The 17,185-nt window shown below is 54.7% G+C and overlaps 1 protein-coding gene across 1 annotated transcript; it reads right to left on the reverse strand.

Moving 5' to 3' along the window:
* Window positions 1-1,153: 1,153 nt before the first annotated feature.
* Window positions 1,154-1,499, reverse strand: LOC130191319 (histone H2B 1/2-like). Its single transcript, XM_056411013.1, has 2 exons — window positions 1,377-1,499; window positions 1,154-1,288 (listed from the first exon to the last, which is right to left on the reverse strand). The coding sequence occupies exons 1-2, from the start codon at window positions 1,497-1,499 to the stop codon at window positions 1,154-1,156; spliced, it is 258 nt and encodes an 85-aa protein (XP_056266988.1).
* Between the last annotated feature and the right edge of the window lie 15,686 nt (window positions 1,500-17,185).

A 17,185-nucleotide genomic window follows, 5' to 3' on the forward strand; every position in this document is an offset into this window, starting at 1 on the left:
GAGGAGGAGAAGAGGAGGAAATGATGAGGGAAGATGAGGAGGCGGGAGGAGGAGAATGAGAGGAGGAGGAGGAGGAAATGAGGAGAGGGGGAGGAAATGATGAGAGGAGGAGGAAATGAGGAGGAGAGGAGGATGAGGAAATGATGAGGAGAGGAGGAGAAGAGGAGGAAATGAGGAGGAGAGGAGGAAATGATGAGGAGAGGAGGAGGAAATGATGAGGAGAGGAGGAGGAGGAGAGGAGGAAATGATGAGGAGAGGAGGAAATGATGAGGAGGAGAGGATGAGGAGGAGAAGAGGAGGAAATGAGGAGGAGGAGAGGATGAGGAGGAAATGAGGAGGAGGAGAGGATGAGGAGGAGAAGAGGAGGAAATGAGGAGGAGGAGCGCCTACTCAAAGAGTCAGACTCAGTCAGCTGGTTTGCGATCTGCATCCTGATTGGTCCGTTTACCCATCAGCAGTCCAGCCGACGTCCTCGACCCCGAGCTGACCTTTGAGGCCCGTGTTGGACCCGGGGGCGTTGAGGAAACAAGAGGTCCCTGAACGCAACATGCAGCTGCAGAGCAACCTGAACTGTGCAGGGCGAGAGAGCAGCTCAAGGAGGAGGAGCTCCGGGAGGAGGAGCTCAAGTAGGAGGAGCTCAAGGAGGAGGAGCTCCGGGAGGAGGAACTCAAGTAGGAGGAGCTCAAGGAGGAGGAGCTCAAGTAGGAGGAGCTCCGGCTGCATTCTAAAATGCGACCCCAGACCAGCAGGTGGAGCCGGCGAGACGCTAGTAGGAGAATGAAGCCACGTGGCTTCATTCTCCTACTGACCCTGAAGGGGACTTCCTCTCCTGGGCCAGCAAGACAGAAACAATCTTGGGATGAACCGTGACGCCTCCCACGACGATGCAGATGCTCCTCCTCGCCTCCTCCTCCTCCTCACCGCCTCTTCCTCCTCGCCGCCTCCTCCTCCTCACCACCTCCTCCTCACCGCCTCCTCCTCGCCGCCTCCTCCTCGCCGCCTCCTCACCGCCTCCTCCTCGCCGCCTCCTCCTCCTCCTCGCTGCCTCCTCCTCCTTCTCACCGCCTCCTCCTCCTCACCTCCTTGCATCGACCTGGTATTGCAGTACCTCCAGGAGCGGTGCCCCTTTTTGAGGGTGGTGGCTCCAGCAGGTTTACTTGGCTGGTGTGGTCACGGCCTTGGTTCCCTCAGACACCGCGTGCTTCGCCAGCTCCGGGCAGCAGGCGGACAGGTCTGGATCCTGGAAGTGATGGTGGAGGCGCTTGTTGTAGTGAGCCAGGCGAGCGGCCTCACAGGCGATGCGCTCAGATGTCGTTCACGGCAGTTCATGATGCCCATGGTCTTGAGGAGATGCCATCGGTGGACCTCTTCATCACCTTGTACACGTGATGGCGTAGCTCTCCTTCCTGGACTTGCCTCTTCTTGCCGGTCTTGGTCGCGGTCTTATTGACGGCTTTCTTGGAGCCCTTCTTGGGCGCTTTGACGGTGGCTTCAGGCATGATTGACTGATTCACCGACTCCTCCTCCTCACCTCCTCCTCGCGGCCTCCTCCTCACCGCCTCCTCCTCACCGCCTCCTCCTCCTCCTCGCCGCCTCCTCCTCCTCACCACCTCCTCCTCCTCACCGCCTCCTCCTCCTCCCTCCTCACCGCCGCCTCCTCCTCACCGCCTCCTCCTCACCGCCTCCTCCTCCTCACCTCCTCACCGCCTCCTCCTCCTCCTCACCTCCTCCTCCTCCTCCTCACCGCCTCCTCCTCCTCCTCGCCCTCCTCCTCCTCGCCGCCTCCTCCTCACCGCCTCCTCCTCCTCACCTCCTCCTCCTCCTCACCGCCTCCTCCTCCTCACCGCCTCCTCCTCCTCCTCACCGCCTCCTCCTCACCGCCTCCTCCTCCTCCTCGCCGCCTCCTCCTCCTCACCGCCTCCTCCTCACCGCCTCCTCCTCCTCCTCGCCGCCTCCTCACCGCCTCCTCCTCCTCCTCCTCCTCCGCCTCCTCCTCCTCCTCCTCACCGCCTCCTCCTCCTCACCTCCTCCTCCTCCTCGCCGCCTCCTCCTCCTCCTCCTCACCTCCTCCTCACCGCCTCCTCCTCCTCCTCCTCACCGCCTCCTCCTCCTCACCGCCTCCTCCTCACCTCCTCCTCCTCCTCCTCCTCCCTCCTCCTCCTCCTCACCGCCTCCTCCTCCTCCTCACAGCCTCCTCCTCCGCCTCCTCCTCGCCGCCTCCTCCTCCTCGCCGCCTCCTCCTCCTCGCCTCCTCCTCACCGCCTCCTCCTCACCGCCTCCTCCTCCTCGCCGCCTCCTCCTCACCGCCTCCTCCTCCTCCTCACCGCCTCCTCCCCTCCTCCTCACCGCCTCCTCCTCACCGCCTCCTCCTCCTCCTCGCCGCCTCCTCCTCACCGCCTCCTCCTCCTCGCCGCCTCCTCCTCACCGCCTCCTCCTCACCGCCTCCTCCTCACCGCCTCCTCCTCCTCCTCCTCCTCACCTCCTCCTCCTCACCGCCTCCTCCTCCTCCTCCTCGCCGCCTCCTCCTCACCGCCTCCTCCTCGCCGCCTCCTCCTCCTGCCTCCTCCTCCTCACCGCCTCCTCCTCCTCCTCGCCGCCTCCTCCTCACCGCCTCCTCCTCCTCCTCACCGCCTCCTCCTCACCGCCTCCTCCTCCTCCTCGCCTCCTCCTCACCGCCTCCTCCTCACCGCCTCCTCCTCCTCCTCACTGCCTCCTCCTCCTCACCGCCTCCTCACCGCCTCCTCCTCCTCCTCGCCGCCTCCTCCTCACCGCCTCCTCCTCGCCGCCTCCTCCTCACCGCCTCCTCCTCCTCCTCCTCCTCTCCTCCTCGCCGCCTCCTCCTCACCGCCTCCTCCTCCTCACCGCCTCCTCCTCCTCCTCCTCCTCCTCCTCCTCCTCCTCCTCCTCCTCCTCCTCCTCCTCCTCGCCTCCTCCTCCTCACCTCCTCCTCCTCACCGCCTCCTCCTCCTCCTCACCGCCTCCTCCTCCTCCTCCTCGCCTCCTCCTCCTCCTCCTCCTCCTCACCGCCTCCTCCTCCTCCTCGCCGCCTCCTCCTCACCGCCTCCTCCTCCTCGCCGCCTCCTCACCGCCTCCTCCTCCTCCTCGCCTCACCTCCTCCTCCTCCTCCTCTCCGCCTCCTCACCTCCTCCTCTCCGCCTCCTCACCTCCTCCTCTCCGCCTCCTCACCTCCTCCTCACCTCCTCCTCTCCGCCTCCTCACCTCCTCCTCACCTCCTCCTCACCGCCTCCTCTCCGCCTCCTCACCTCCTCCTCCTCCTCCTCCTCGCCGCCTCCTCCTCCTCCTCACCGCCTCCTCCTCGCCGCCTCCTCCTCCGCCTCCTCCTCCTCCTCCTCACCGCCTCCTCCTCCTCACCGCCTCCTCCTCCTCACCGCCTCCTCCTCCTCCTCGCCGCCTCCTCCTCACCGCCTCCTCCTCCTCACCGCCTCCTCCTCCTCCTCGCCGCCTCCTCCTCCTCACCGCCTCCTCCTCCTCACCGCCTCCTCCTCACCGCCTCCTCCTCCTCCTCCTCGCCGCCTCCTCCTCCTCACCGCCTCCTCCTCCTCGCCGCCTCCTCCTCCTCGCCGCCTCCTCCTCGCCGCCTCCTCTCAACTCGCCGCACCGGGAGCTCCTCACTTAACAATCTGGAGCTCGTAATGTGCGGCGAGGAGGAGCACTCGTCTCCCAGCATGCACTCTGTTCTCTCCTGCTCCGCTCCGTCGCCTGGAGGGACAGGATAACGATTCATGAGAAGAGTCGTGTCGAGTTTCCGTCTATAAAATATATATATATATTTATATCTATAATATATGTATATATTATATATTTATGCATATTCATATATTTATATCAGCGCTGAACAGATAATGTGATCGTTCATTTTCTCATCTGTTAGACGTGAAAGAGTCCAGGAAGTATTTTCAGTTTGATGCCAACAAGAAGAAGAAGAAGAAGAAAACACCAGATAAACAAAATATACGATCATAGATATACATCGTCTGTACATATATATCTCTATATATTATATATGTATGTGTACATAGATATATTATATAATATATATAGATATATTACATAATATATAGAGATATATTATATAATATATAGAGATATGTTATAATATATAGAGATATGTTATAACATGTCGAGATATATGTTATAATATGTAGAGATATAGGAACATCAGGCTCCTCATCACACACTCCTTCATGTTGACTCTAGAGCACCACATGTGTATTAATCCGCCGCTGAAAGTAGTCCCCACAACGGACACAATGTGTGAGTTCCAGAGCCTTAGTTAATCTTCCTCGTACTTTAATACTTTAATACGCATTCCTTTCATGTGCGACGGCATGTCTGGGCATTGTGGGTAAAGTTATGATATGAATCACGGGGCTGAGAAACGAGGACATTCATAAAGTCAAACATTTGTGATTAAGTAGAACAAAAAGTTCTCTGAACAAACTGTATTTGTTTTGATCTCGACTCCACCGAGCGGCGATGTGTTCATGAACTGCAGCACGATGGCCTGATGACTGAATCATGAACACACGACCTTCAGAACATTGATTTAGGAACAGAATTTGATCTAAAATGATGTATATATGAAAATCATATTCTTCTCTTTTTGAGACCGTGATCCGGTCCTCGTCTCACCATCCCTCGTGAGAGGTCATACCCACAATGCACTGCAGAGCCACGCCCTCTCCGTGAAGCGTCGCTCTGCAGGAGCAGCCGCTCCTCTACACGAATGAAGCATAAAGAGAGATGCTCTCTCCTCAGGCTGCGCCTCCTCAGGCTGCGCCTCCTCAGGCTGCAGTGGACGAGCTTTCATCGGCTCGTCGGGGAGAAAATGATAAAGTAAAATAAAACCTGAGCTGAGACATGAATCCATGAACTCGTACGTTGCTCCGCTTCACGCCTCCTCCGGGGAGCGCCTGAGCGTTTGGTGCCGAGCGGAAGACGAGCAGAGCGTCCTCTCGGTAAGGAGAGGATTACGACGAGGCTCCTCGCTCCTGGGAGCCAATCAGCTTCAGGAACACGCTCCATGTGACCGGAGTCAAACTTAAAGTTACGGAGACACGGAAGGTTTCCCGCCGCGGTGGCTCCTCATTTACATACTGCAGCCACAGAGGTATCCAGGTAGTGGGAGGAGCTGTGGGAGGAGCCGTGAGAGTAGATGTAGGAGGAGCTTTGGGAGGAGCTGAAGGAGGAGCCGTGGGAGGAGCTGTAGGAAGAGCCGTGGGAGGAGCTGAAGGAGGAGCCGTGGGAGGAGATGTGGGAGGAGCCGTAGGAGGAGCTGTAGGAGGAGCCGTGAGAGTAGATGTAGGAGGAGCTTTGGGAGGAGCTGAAGGAGGAGCCGTGGGAGATGTGGGAGGAGCTGTAGGAGGAGCCGTGGGAGGAGCTGAAGGAGGAGCCGTGGGAGGAGATGTGGGAGGAGCTGTGGGAGGCTGTGAGAGATGTGGGAGGAGCTTTGGGAGGAGCTGAAGGGGCCGTGTGGGAGCTGTGGGGAGCCGTGGGAAGGAGGAGCCGTGGAGGAGGCGTGAAGAAATGAATGGTAAATATTAGAATACGCAGGAACAATTTTCATGTTCATAAATCATTTAGTGACATTAACATTCCTGTTTAACATATTTATGGACTTATTAACATTTATGTCTGTATTTACCTGTTTATGTCTATATAACATATACATATATATATATATATACATATTATATGTTATATATACAGGTATATATATACATATATATTTTTATATATATATGTATATATATACCTGTATATATAACATTTACAGGACGTCTACATCAACATATATCTATAGAAACATGACTATACTAGAATGGGCACTCGGTAGAGCGCATACCTTCGCATATCACAAGATTGGGCATTGAATTATGAACATTTTGGCATTAGTTGCCAATTGGACAAAAATGTATCGTGCTATGGTAAAAAAAAAGTGTTTGACCTTTCCATGACCTTGACCTTTGACCCGATTGATCCCAAAATCTAATCAAATGGTCCCCGGATAATAACCAATCATCCCACCAAATTCCATGTGATTCAAGAAGATTTGACCTGTTCATGACCTTTGACCTTGACCTTTGACCCGATCGATCCCAAAATCTAATCAACTGGTCCCCGGATAATAAACAATCATCCCACCAAATTTCATGCGATTCGGTTCAATACTTTTTGAGTTTTGCGAATAACACAAATACAAATAAATGGCGATCAAAACATAACCTTCCGGCATTTTCAATGCGAAGGTAATAAACAAGATGTCTGCATGAGGACGGAGGACTCTACCCGTCTCTTTCCGTCTCTTTCTGTCTCTTTCTGTCTCTATCCGTCTCTATCCGTCTCTTTCTGTCTCTTTCCGTCTCTTTCCGTCTCTTTCCGTCTCTTTCTGTCTCTATCTGTCTCTAGCCGTCTCCTCCATCTTGTGTGACTTCCTGAAGCGCTAAGTGGCCGACAGCTCGTCCACTTCCTGTCTCCCTCAGGTGGAGGTGACAGCTCGTCCACTTCCTGTCTCCCTCAGGTGGAGGTGACAGCTCGTCCACTTCCTGTCTCCCTCAGGTGGAGGTGACAGCTCGTCCACTTCCTGTCTCCCTCAGGTGGAGGTGACAGCTCGTCCACTTCCTGTCTCCCTCAGGTGGAGGTGACAGCTCGTCCACTTCCTGTCTCCCTCAGGTGGAGGTGACAGCTCGTCCACTTCCTGTCTCCCTCAGGTGGAGGTGACAGCTCGTCCACTTCCTGTCTCCCTCAGGTGGAGGTGACAGCTCGTCCACTTCCTGTCTCCCTCAGGTGGAGGTGACAGCTCGTCCACTTCCTGTCTCCCTCAGGTGGAGGTGACAGCCGGCCGTCTCTCTGCCGCGGCGACGCTCCTCCATTAGCGCTGGATGCTAGCGAGGCGTTGCCGGGGGCGACGGCTGCTGTTGGCATCCATCACTCTGGGAACCAGGAAATGCAACAGGGGAGTAATGTGGAACAGATTGGAGCGGTGTGCAGCCGGCTGCTCCGCCATCACCACGGTGACACAACAACAACAAGTAAACAACCACACAGCCCGGGGGAACAGGACAACAAGACAACAAAACAACAAGATGAGGTCGCCAATGAAAGTGGACCAGAAACAATCGGGAGATAAATACCGACCCGGAGGAAGAGCGGGGAGGAGGGGCCAAGCGAGGAAGAGGAAGAGGAGGGAAGAGAAGGCCACCAGTCTTTGGGATGGAATATATCCGTCTCCAGTTGGCGGTGTCTTCCAGTCTTTGTGCTAAGCTAGGCTAGCAGTTCCCCCTGCTTCCAGTCTTTGTGCTAAGCTAGGCTAGCAGTTCCCCTGCTTCCAGTCTTTGTGCTAAGCTAGGCTAGCAGTTCCCCTGCTTCCAGTCTTTGTGCTAAGCTAGGCTAGCAGTTCCCCCTGCTTCCAGTCTTTGTGCTAAGCTAGCAGTTCCCCCTGCTTCCAGTCTTTGTGCTAAGCTTGGCTAGCAGTTCCCCTGCTTCCAGTCTTTGTGCTAAGCTAGGCTAGCAGTTCCCCCTGCTTCCAGTCTTTGTGCTAAGCTTGGCTAGCAGTTCCCCTGCTTCCGGTCTTTGTGCTAAGCTAGGCTAGCAGTTCCCCTGCTTCCAGTCTTTGTGCTAAGCTAGGCTAGCAGTTCCCCCTGCTTCCAGTCTTTGTGCTAAGCTAGGCTAGCAGTTCCCCCTGCTTCCGGTCTTTGTGCTTGTTGACGTCCTCAAATCCTTCATTTTCCAGAGTAGAGACATGAATATGAATAATGCAGCCGCTCCGCAGTAAATACCGGCTCCGCCGTGGCGTTGAGTCTGAAGTGTGAAGCGTAATCGCCGTGTGTCCGCCGGGCTTCAGGGGGAAGCCGTCTTTGTTCTGTGTGACAACATGGGACCAGCTGGCTTATTTATGGACGCCTATTCTTCTGATGCTTCCCGCGTCGCTCCGATCATTCATCATTTAAAAGATGCCAGTCCATAAATGATATGAGTGAATGATTCATTCAGGCACTACGTGAAGTAAATAGTGTGTAAGCTGCTGGAGGAGGAGAGAAGAGGAGGAGGAGAGAGGAGAGGAGAAGAGGAGAGGAGGAGGAGGAGGAGAGAAGGAGAGGAGGAGAGAGGAGAGGAGCTCCTCTTTAATTCATCGTAACGAGGAGGAGCCTCACTGTACAAAACAGACACAACACAGAGTTCAGATTATAGTGAAGGAAGAGAAGAGGATATAACACACTCCTCTTCCTCCACCTGCTCCTTCTCTCCCTTCTCATTCCTCCTTCTCTCCTTCCTCCGCCTCCTCTTCCTCCTTCTCTTTCATTGATTCCTCTTCCTCTCCTCGATCTCTTTCTCCTCCTCTCCTAGTCTCCTCTTCTTTCTACTCCTCCTCCACTCCTCCTCAGGGAGAACAGTCCGTCCTCTTTTGCGTCCTTGCTGACATCAGCGTGCCCCCCCCCCTGGACAGCTGTTCTTTGGAGGGAGGCCACCTCATTGGCCCTCCGGAGCCCCTCCCCCTGCAGCTGATGGATCACCTGTCCTGAGGACCTGCTGTGCTGTTCCTGAAGGTTCCTCATGAGCTCAGCAACCAGGAGGTGCAGGAGGAGGAGTGGATGCTCCAGAGGAGTGAAGGAGGTGTCACACATGGAGGTGAGAACCTGGTCCTGTGATGAGGAGCAACCCCCCGACCTCTGACCCCCGACCTCTCCTCTGAGAACTCTTTGAGTCTGAAGGCGTCTCCAAACAAGGAGGTGACCTGCGCCTCCTTCCTTGCGACTCCTGTTCTTTCATTCCCTGAGACAAAGAACGTTGATGCTGAGCTTCTCCCGACCCGAACACGGCGTCCTTCAAGCCACCAGGTCACGTGACCAGGAGATGACATGACCAGGAGGTCACATGACCAGGAGATGACATGACCAGGAGGTCACATGACCAGGAGGTCACATGACCAGGAGATGACATGACCAGGAGGTCACATGACGCCCAGCTGACTCACCTCGGTTCACTCCACCAACAGAGAAACAACTAGGAGTCACGGAGAGGAGGAAGAGGAGGAGAAGGAGAAGTAGGAGAAGGAGCATCTCTAAACTCCGACCTGCTGAGAGTTGAGATGTGATTTATATTTTAACTCAAATCTTTTGGGTTTCTTTAAATATTTTAATTCATGTTTAACATGATGATTCATGTTTAAAATGATGATTCATGTTTAACATGATGATTCATGTTTAACATGATGATTCATGTTTTAAATGATTCATGTTTAACATGATTCTTAAAATGATGATTCATGTTTAACATGATTCATGTTTAACATGATGATTCATGTTTTAAATGATTCATGTTTAACATGATTCTTAAAATGATGATTCATGTTTAACATGATGATTCATGTTTAACATGATGATTCATGTTTAAAATGATGATTCATGTTAAACATGATGATTGATGTTGAACATAAACATTATCTCCCTCCTCTTCAGTTGTTCATGTGGAGCATTCTCTGTATTAAGTGACGCTAACGTACCTCCTCTTCCTCCACCAAGGTGCATTGTGGGAAACATCCAGAGGCTCATGGCAGGTCGGTTGCCACAGAGATGAAAACAACAGCGACAGGAAACAGAATTACCGTCTGAGGAGTCAGAGGAGGAAGTGATCTTCACAGGAAGTCCCCCGAGACACATCACAGCTGATTAGAGAGGGGGGGGGGAGGAATGAAGAGGGAGGAGAACAAGGAGTAGACCTCGTGGTGCTGGACCCGGCTGGACCCGGCTGGACCCGGCTGGACCCGGCGTTCAGGAGCCGTCGACCACGACAACGCTCACGTCTATTTAGACATCGTGGGTTCATCTCACGCTGGAGACTACAGAAAAACATGAAATAAAAACATGAAATAAAAATATAAAATAAAAACATGAAATAAAAACATTAACAAAAACATAAATAAAAAATATTCAATGAAAATATAAAATAACTAAAAAAAAATAAAAAAAGATTAAATGAAAACACAAAATAAAAAGATCGAATCAGTACATTAAAAATATAAAATTAAAACGAAAATATGAAATCTAAAATATCAAATCCCCCAAAAAAGAAATATATATGAAATAAAAATGTTTTTAAAAAGATTAAATGAAAATTGTAAAAAACAAACAAAAAACAACATTTTTTATAAAAAACATAAAAACATAAAATAAAAACATAAAATAAAAACATCAAACCACAGGTCATGTGGTCACCTGACAGGTCATGTGGTCACGTGAGTCGTCATAGCAACATGTCCATGATGTCTGCTCCGGGTTGTGAACGATCCGTCGCCGTTCTCTACATTTAATGAGCTTTCTGAAGTTAATGTTCAGCCATCAATGTGTTATGTAATAATATATTAAAGTCTTATATTCAATCTGCTGAGAACACATTAATAAACTAATCAAATACATATTGGAGGAGCAGACAGGAAGCCAGGAGGAGGAGAGGAGGAGCAGACAGGAAGCCAGGAAGAGGAGAGGAGGAGCAGACAGGAAGCCAGGAGGAGGAGAGGAGGAGCAGACAGGAAGCCAGGAGGAGGAGAGGAGGAGCAGACAGGAAGCCAGAAGAGGAGAGGAGGAGCAGACAGGAAGCCAGGAAGAGGAGAGGAGGAGCAGACAGAAAGCCAGGAGGAGGAGAGGAGGAGCAGACAGGAAGCCAGGAGGAGGACATCGCCGCCATCTTTAAATAAAAACAAAACACATTTTAGTTCAAACTATTTAATGCGTCTCCTCTTTTGTTCTCTTTGTGCTCGTGGAATCGACGGCATGAGAACCCTCCTCCTCCTCCTCCTCCCCACCCCTCCTCCAAAACTGTTCCAGTCCACATGAACCGGTTCCCTCAGGGGGTCCGCGTCGCAGCGAGGGTCCTCCATGTGGACCGCCTGATCGTCGGGGGTAATGGGACCATTGATCCACCACCAGAACCACTTCTCTGGTATCGATCCCAGTGGATCGTAATGGGGGGCCTTCGTCTACGGGCCAGTTCGCTGCAAGTGGGCCCTTGAGGACTCGTTGGGCCATTGAGGACTCGTTGGGTCCATGTGGACTCGTTGGGTCCATGTGGACTCGTTGGGCCATGTGGACTCGTTGGGCCATGTGGACTCGTTGGGCCATGTGGACTCGTTGGGCCATGTGGACTCGTTGGGCCATGTGGACTCGTTGGGCCATGTGGACTGGGTCCATGTGGACTCGTTGGGCCATGTGGACTCGTTGGGCCATGTGGACTCGTTGGGCCATGTGGACTCGTTGGGCCATGTGGACTCGTTGGGCCCTTGAGGACTCGTTGGGCCATGTGGACTCGTTGGGCCATGTGGACTCGTTGGGCCATGTGGACTCGTTGGGCCATGTGGACTCGTTGGGCCATGTGGACTCGTTGGGCCATGTGGACTCGTTGGGCCATGTGGACTCGTTGGGCCATGTGGACTCATTGGCCATGTGGACTCGTTGGGCCATGTGGACTTCGTTGGGCCATATGGACTCGTTGGGCCATGTGGACTCGTTGGGCCATGTGGACTCGTTGGGCCATGTGGACTCGTTGGGCCATGTGGACTCGTTGGACCATGTGGACTCGTTGGGCCATGTGGACTCGTTGGGCCATGTGGACTCGTTGGGCCCATGTGGACTCATTGGGCCCTTGAGGACTCGTTGGGCCATGTGGACTCGTTGGGTCCATGTGGACTCATTGGGCCCATCCATCCATCCATCTATCCATCAATCCATCCATCCATCCATCTATCCATCAATCCATCCAGACATCCATCCATCCATCTATACATCCATCCATCTATCCATCAATCCATCCATCCATCCATCAAGCCATCCATCCAGACATCCATCCATCTATCTATACATCCATCCATCCATCCATCTATACATCCATCCATCCATTGATCTATCCACCCTGACCCCTGACCTCTGACCCTAGCTCTCTCCAGTCCCAATAGAGTGAATACATGTGTAATTGTAGTGATTCCTCTGCAGGAGGAACCGGCTCCGGCTGATTAGTGTTTGGGTTAATATGAGCGGCCAATCATCCAGGGACAAAGGGGGGGGGGGGGGGGGCAATTATAATCCCTCATATTGTCAAAACGGGAACATAATGTCCTGCAGGAGCTTTGCTGTCTCTACCCGCGCAGACAAAAGATACACGATTGGTCGGCTGCTCGTGTGAACAGAGAGAAATATAGAAATAACAAAGATGCATCACAACAATGATCGTTAAGAGAGAAACACAACATCTCCTGACAACTAGAGGGCGATCTCTTGGCCACTAGAGGGCGATCTCTTGGCCACTAGAGGGCGATCTCTTGGCCACTAGAGGGCGATCTCCTGACAACTAGAGGGCGATCTCCTGACAACTAGAGGGCGATCTCCTGACAACTAGAGGGCGATCTCTTGGTCACTAGAGGGCGATCTCTTGGCCACTAGAGGGCGATCTCCTGACAACTAGAGGGCGATCTCCTGACAACTAGAGGGCGATCTCTTGGCCACTAGAGGGCGATCTCCTGGCCACTAGAGGGCGATCTCTTGGCCACTAGAGGGCGATCTCTTGGCCACTAGAGGGCGATCTCCTGACAACTAGAGGGCGATCTCCTGACAACTAGAGGGCGATCTCCTGACAACTAGAGGGCGATCTCTTGGTCACTAGAGGGCGATCTCCTGACAACTAGAGGGCGATCTCTTGGTCACTAGAGGGCGATCTCCTGGCCACTAGAGGGCGATCTCCTGGCCACTAGAGGGCGATCTCTTGGCCACTAGAGGGCGATCTCTTGACCACTAGAGGGCGATCTCCTGACAACTAGAGGGCGATCTCTTGGCCACTAGAGGGCGATCTCCTGGTCACTAGAGGGCGATCTCCTGACAACTAGAGGGCGATCTCTTGGCCACTAGAGGGCGATCTCTTGGTCACTAGAGGGCGATCTCCTGACCACTAGAGGGCGATCTCTTGGCCACTAGAGGGCGATCTCCTGACAACTAGAGGGCGATCTCTTGGCCACTAGAGGGCGATCTCCTGGCCACTAGAGGGCGATCTCTTGGCCACTAGAGGACGATCTCTTGGCCACTAGAGGGCGATCTCCTGACAACTAGAGGGCAATCTCTTGGCCACTAGAGGGCGATCTCCTGGCCACTAGAGGGCGATCTCTTGGCGACTAGAGGGCGATCTCCTGGCCAGTAGAGTGCGATCTCCTGGCCACTAGAGGGCGATCTCCTGGCCACTAGAGGGCGATCTCTTGGCCACTAGAGGGCAATCTCTTGGCCACTAGAGGGCGATCTCCTGACAACTAGAGGGCGATCTCTTGGCCACTAGAGGGCGATCTCTTGGCCACTAGAGGGCGATCTCTTGGCCACTAGAGGGCGATCTCCTGACAACTAGAGGGCGATCTCTTGGCCACTAGAGGGCGATCTCTTGGCCACTAGAGGCGATCTCCTGACAACTAGAGGGCGATCTCCTGACAACTAGAGGGCGATCTCTTGGTCACTAGAGGGCGATCTCTTGGCCACTAGAGGGCGATCTCCTGACAACTAGAGGGCGATCTCCTGACAACTAGAGGGCGATCTCCTGGTCACTAGAGGGCGATCTCTTGGCCACTAGAGGGCGATCTCTTGGTCACTAGAGGGCGATCTCTTGGTCACTAGAGGGCGATCTCCTGACAACTAGAGGGCGATCTCCTGGCCACTAGAGGGCGATCTCTTGGCCACTAGAGGGCGATCTCCTGACAACTAGAGGGCGATCTCTTGGCCACTAGAGGGCGATCTCCTGACAACTAGAAGGCGATCTCTTGGTCACTAGAGGGCGATCTCTTGGCCACTAGAGGGCGATCTCCTGGCCACTAGAGGGCGATCTCTTGGCCACTAGAGGGCAATCTCCTGGCCACTAGAGGGCGATCTCCTGGCCACTAGAGGGCGATCTCCTGGCCACTAGAGGGCGATCTCCTGGCCACTAGAGGGCGATCTCTTGGCCACTAGAGGGCGATCTCCTGGCCACTAGAGGGCGATCTCCTGGCCACTAGAGGGCGATCTCTTGGCCACTAGAGGGCGATCTCCTGACAACTAGAGGGCGATCTCTTGGCCACTAGAGGGCGATCTCCTGGCCACTAGAGGGCGATCTCCTGGCCACTAGAGGCGATCTCCTGGCCACTGAGGGCGATCTCCTGACAACCAGGAGGGCGATCTCCTGGCCACTAGAGGCCGATCTCCTGGCCACTAGTGGGCGATCTCCTGGCACTAGAGGGCGATCTCTTGGCCACTAGAGGGCGATCTCCTGACAACTAGAGGGCGATCTCTTGGCCACTAGAGGGCGATCTCCTGGCCACTAGAGGGCGATCTCCTGGCCACTAGAGGGCGATCTCCTGGCCACTAGAGGGCGATCTCCTGGCCACTAGAGGGCGATCTCCTGACAACTAGAATGCGATCTCTTGGCCACTAGAGGGCAATCTCCTGACAACTAGAGGGCGATCTCCTGGTCACTAGAGGGCAATCTCTTGGTCACTAGAGGGCGATCTCTTGGCCACTAGAGGGCGATCTCCTGACAACTAGAGGGCGATCTCTTGGTCACTAGAGGGCGATCTCCTGACAACTAGAGGGCGATCTCTTGGTCACTAGAGGGCGATCTCCTGACAACTAGAGGGCGATCTCTTGGCCACTAGAGGGCGATCTCCTGGCCACTAGAGGGCGATCTCTTGGCCACTAGAGGGCGATCTCTTGGCCACTAGAGGGCGATCTCTTGGCCACTAGAGGGCGATCTCCTGACAACTAGAGGGCGATCTCCTGACAACTAGAGGGCGATCTCTTGGTCACTAGAGGGCGATCTCCTGACAACTAGAGGGCGATCTCTTGGTCACTAGAGGGCGATCTCCTGGCCACTAGAGGGCGATCTCCTGGCCACTAGAGGGCGATCTCTTGGCCACTAGAGGGCGATCTCTTGACCACTAGAGGGCGATCTCCTGACAACTAGAGGGCGATCTCTTGGTCACTAGAGGGCGATCTCCTGACAACTAGAGGGCGATCTCTTGGCCACTAGAGGGCGATCTCTTGGTCACTAGAGGGCGATCTCCTGACCACTAGAGGGCGATCTCTTGGCCACTAGAGGGCGATCTCCTGACCAATAGAGGGCGATCTCCTGACAACTAGAGGGCGATCTCTTGGCCACTAGAGGGCGATCTCCTGGCCACTAGAGGGCGATCTCTTGGCCACTAGAGGACGATCTCTTGGCCACTAGAGGGCGATCTCCTGACAACTAGAGGGCGATCTCTTGGCCACTAGAGGGCGATCTCCTGGCCACTAGAGGGCGATCTCTTGGCGACTAGAGGGCGATCTCCTGGCCAGTAGAGTGCGATCTCCTGGCCACTAGAGGGCGATCTCCTGGCCACTAGAGGGCAATCTCTTGGCCACTAGAGGGCGATCTCCTGACAACTAGAGGGCGATCTCTGGCCACCAGAGGCGATCTCTTGGCCACTAGAGGCGATCTCTGGCCACTAGAGGGCGATCTCTGGCCACCAGAGGCGATCTCCTGGCAACTGAGGGCGATCTCTGGCCACCAGAGGGCGATCTCTTGGCCACCAGAGGCGATCTCCTGACAACTAGAGGGCGATCTCCTGACAACTAGAGGGCGATCTCCTGGCCACTAGAGGGCGATCTCTTGGCCACTAGAGGGCGATCTCCTGACAACTAGAGGGCGATCTCTTGGCCACTAGAGGGCGATCTCCTGGCCACTAGAGGGCGATCTCCTGGCCACTAGAGGGCGATCTCTTGGCCACTAGAGGGCGATCTCCTGACAACTAGAGGGCGATCTCCTGGCCACTAGAGGGCGATCTCCTGGCCACTAGAGGGCGATCTCTTGGCCACTAGAGGGCGATCTCTTGGCCACTAGAGGCGATCTCTTGGCCACTGAGGGCGATGTCCTTGCAACTAGATGGCGATCTCTTGGCCACTAGAGGCGATCTCTTGGCCACAGAGGCGATCTCCTGACAACTAGAGGCGATCTCCTGGCCACTGAGGCGATCTCCTGGCCACCTGAGGCGATCTCCTGGCCACTAGAGGCGATCTCTTGGCCACTGAGGCGATCTCTTGGCCACCAGAGGCGATCTCTTGGCCACTGAGGCGATCTCTGGACAACCAGAGGGCGATCTCCTGGTCCACTAGAGGGCGATCTCCTGACAACCAGAGGCGATCTCCTGACAACTAGAGGGCGATCTCCTGGCTACCAGAGGCGATCTCCTGACAACCAGAGGCGATCTCCTGGTCACTGAGGACGATCTCTGGCCACCAGAGGCGATCTCTGGCCACCAGAGGGCCATCTCCTGACAGAGGCGATCTCTGAGGCGATCTCCTGACAACAGAGGGCGATCTCCTGACAACCAGAGGCGATCTCTTGGTCACTAGAGGGCGATCTCTTGGCCACTAGAGGGCGATCTCCTGACAACTAGAGGGCGATCTCCTGGTCACTAGAGGTCGATCTCTTGGCCACTAGAGGGCGATCTCCTGACAACTAGAGGGCGATCTCCTGACAACTAGAGGGCGATCTCTTGGTCACTAGAGGGTGATCTCCTGACAACTAGAGGGCGATCTCCTGACAACTAGAGGGCGATCTCCTGGCCACTAGAGGCGCATCTCTTGGCCACTGAGGCGATCTCCTGACCACTAGAGGGCGATCTCCTGGCCACTAGAGGCGATCTCTTGGCACTGAGGGCGATCTCCTGACAACTAGAGGGCGATCTCTTGGCCACCAGAGGCGATCTCTGGCCACTAGAGGGCGATCTCCTGCCACTAGAGGCGATCTCCTGGCCACTAGAGGCAATCTCCTGGCCACCAGAGGCGATCTCCTGGCCACCAGAGGGCGATCTCCTGGCCACCAGAGGCGATCTCCGGCCACTAGAGGCGATCTCTGGCCACTAGAGGCGATCTCTTGGCCACCAGAGGCGATCTCTTGGCCACTAGAGGGCGATCTCCTGGCCACCAGAGGGCGATCTCCTGACAACCAGAGGGCGATCTCGCCACTAGAGGCGATCTCTGGCCACTAGAGGGCGATCTCCTGGCCACTAGAGGGCGATCTCCTGGCCACCAGAGGGCGATCTCTGGCCACTAGAAGGCGATCTCCTGGCCACTAGAGGGCGATCTCTTGGCCACTAGAGGGCGATCTCTTGGCCACTAGAGGGCGATCT

The sequence above is a fragment of the Pseudoliparis swirei genome, unplaced genomic scaffold (assembly GCF_029220125.1).
Source record: "Pseudoliparis swirei isolate HS2019 ecotype Mariana Trench unplaced genomic scaffold, NWPU_hadal_v1 hadal_36, whole genome shotgun sequence".
Taxonomy (NCBI): domain Eukaryota; kingdom Metazoa; phylum Chordata; class Actinopteri; order Perciformes; family Liparidae; genus Pseudoliparis; species Pseudoliparis swirei.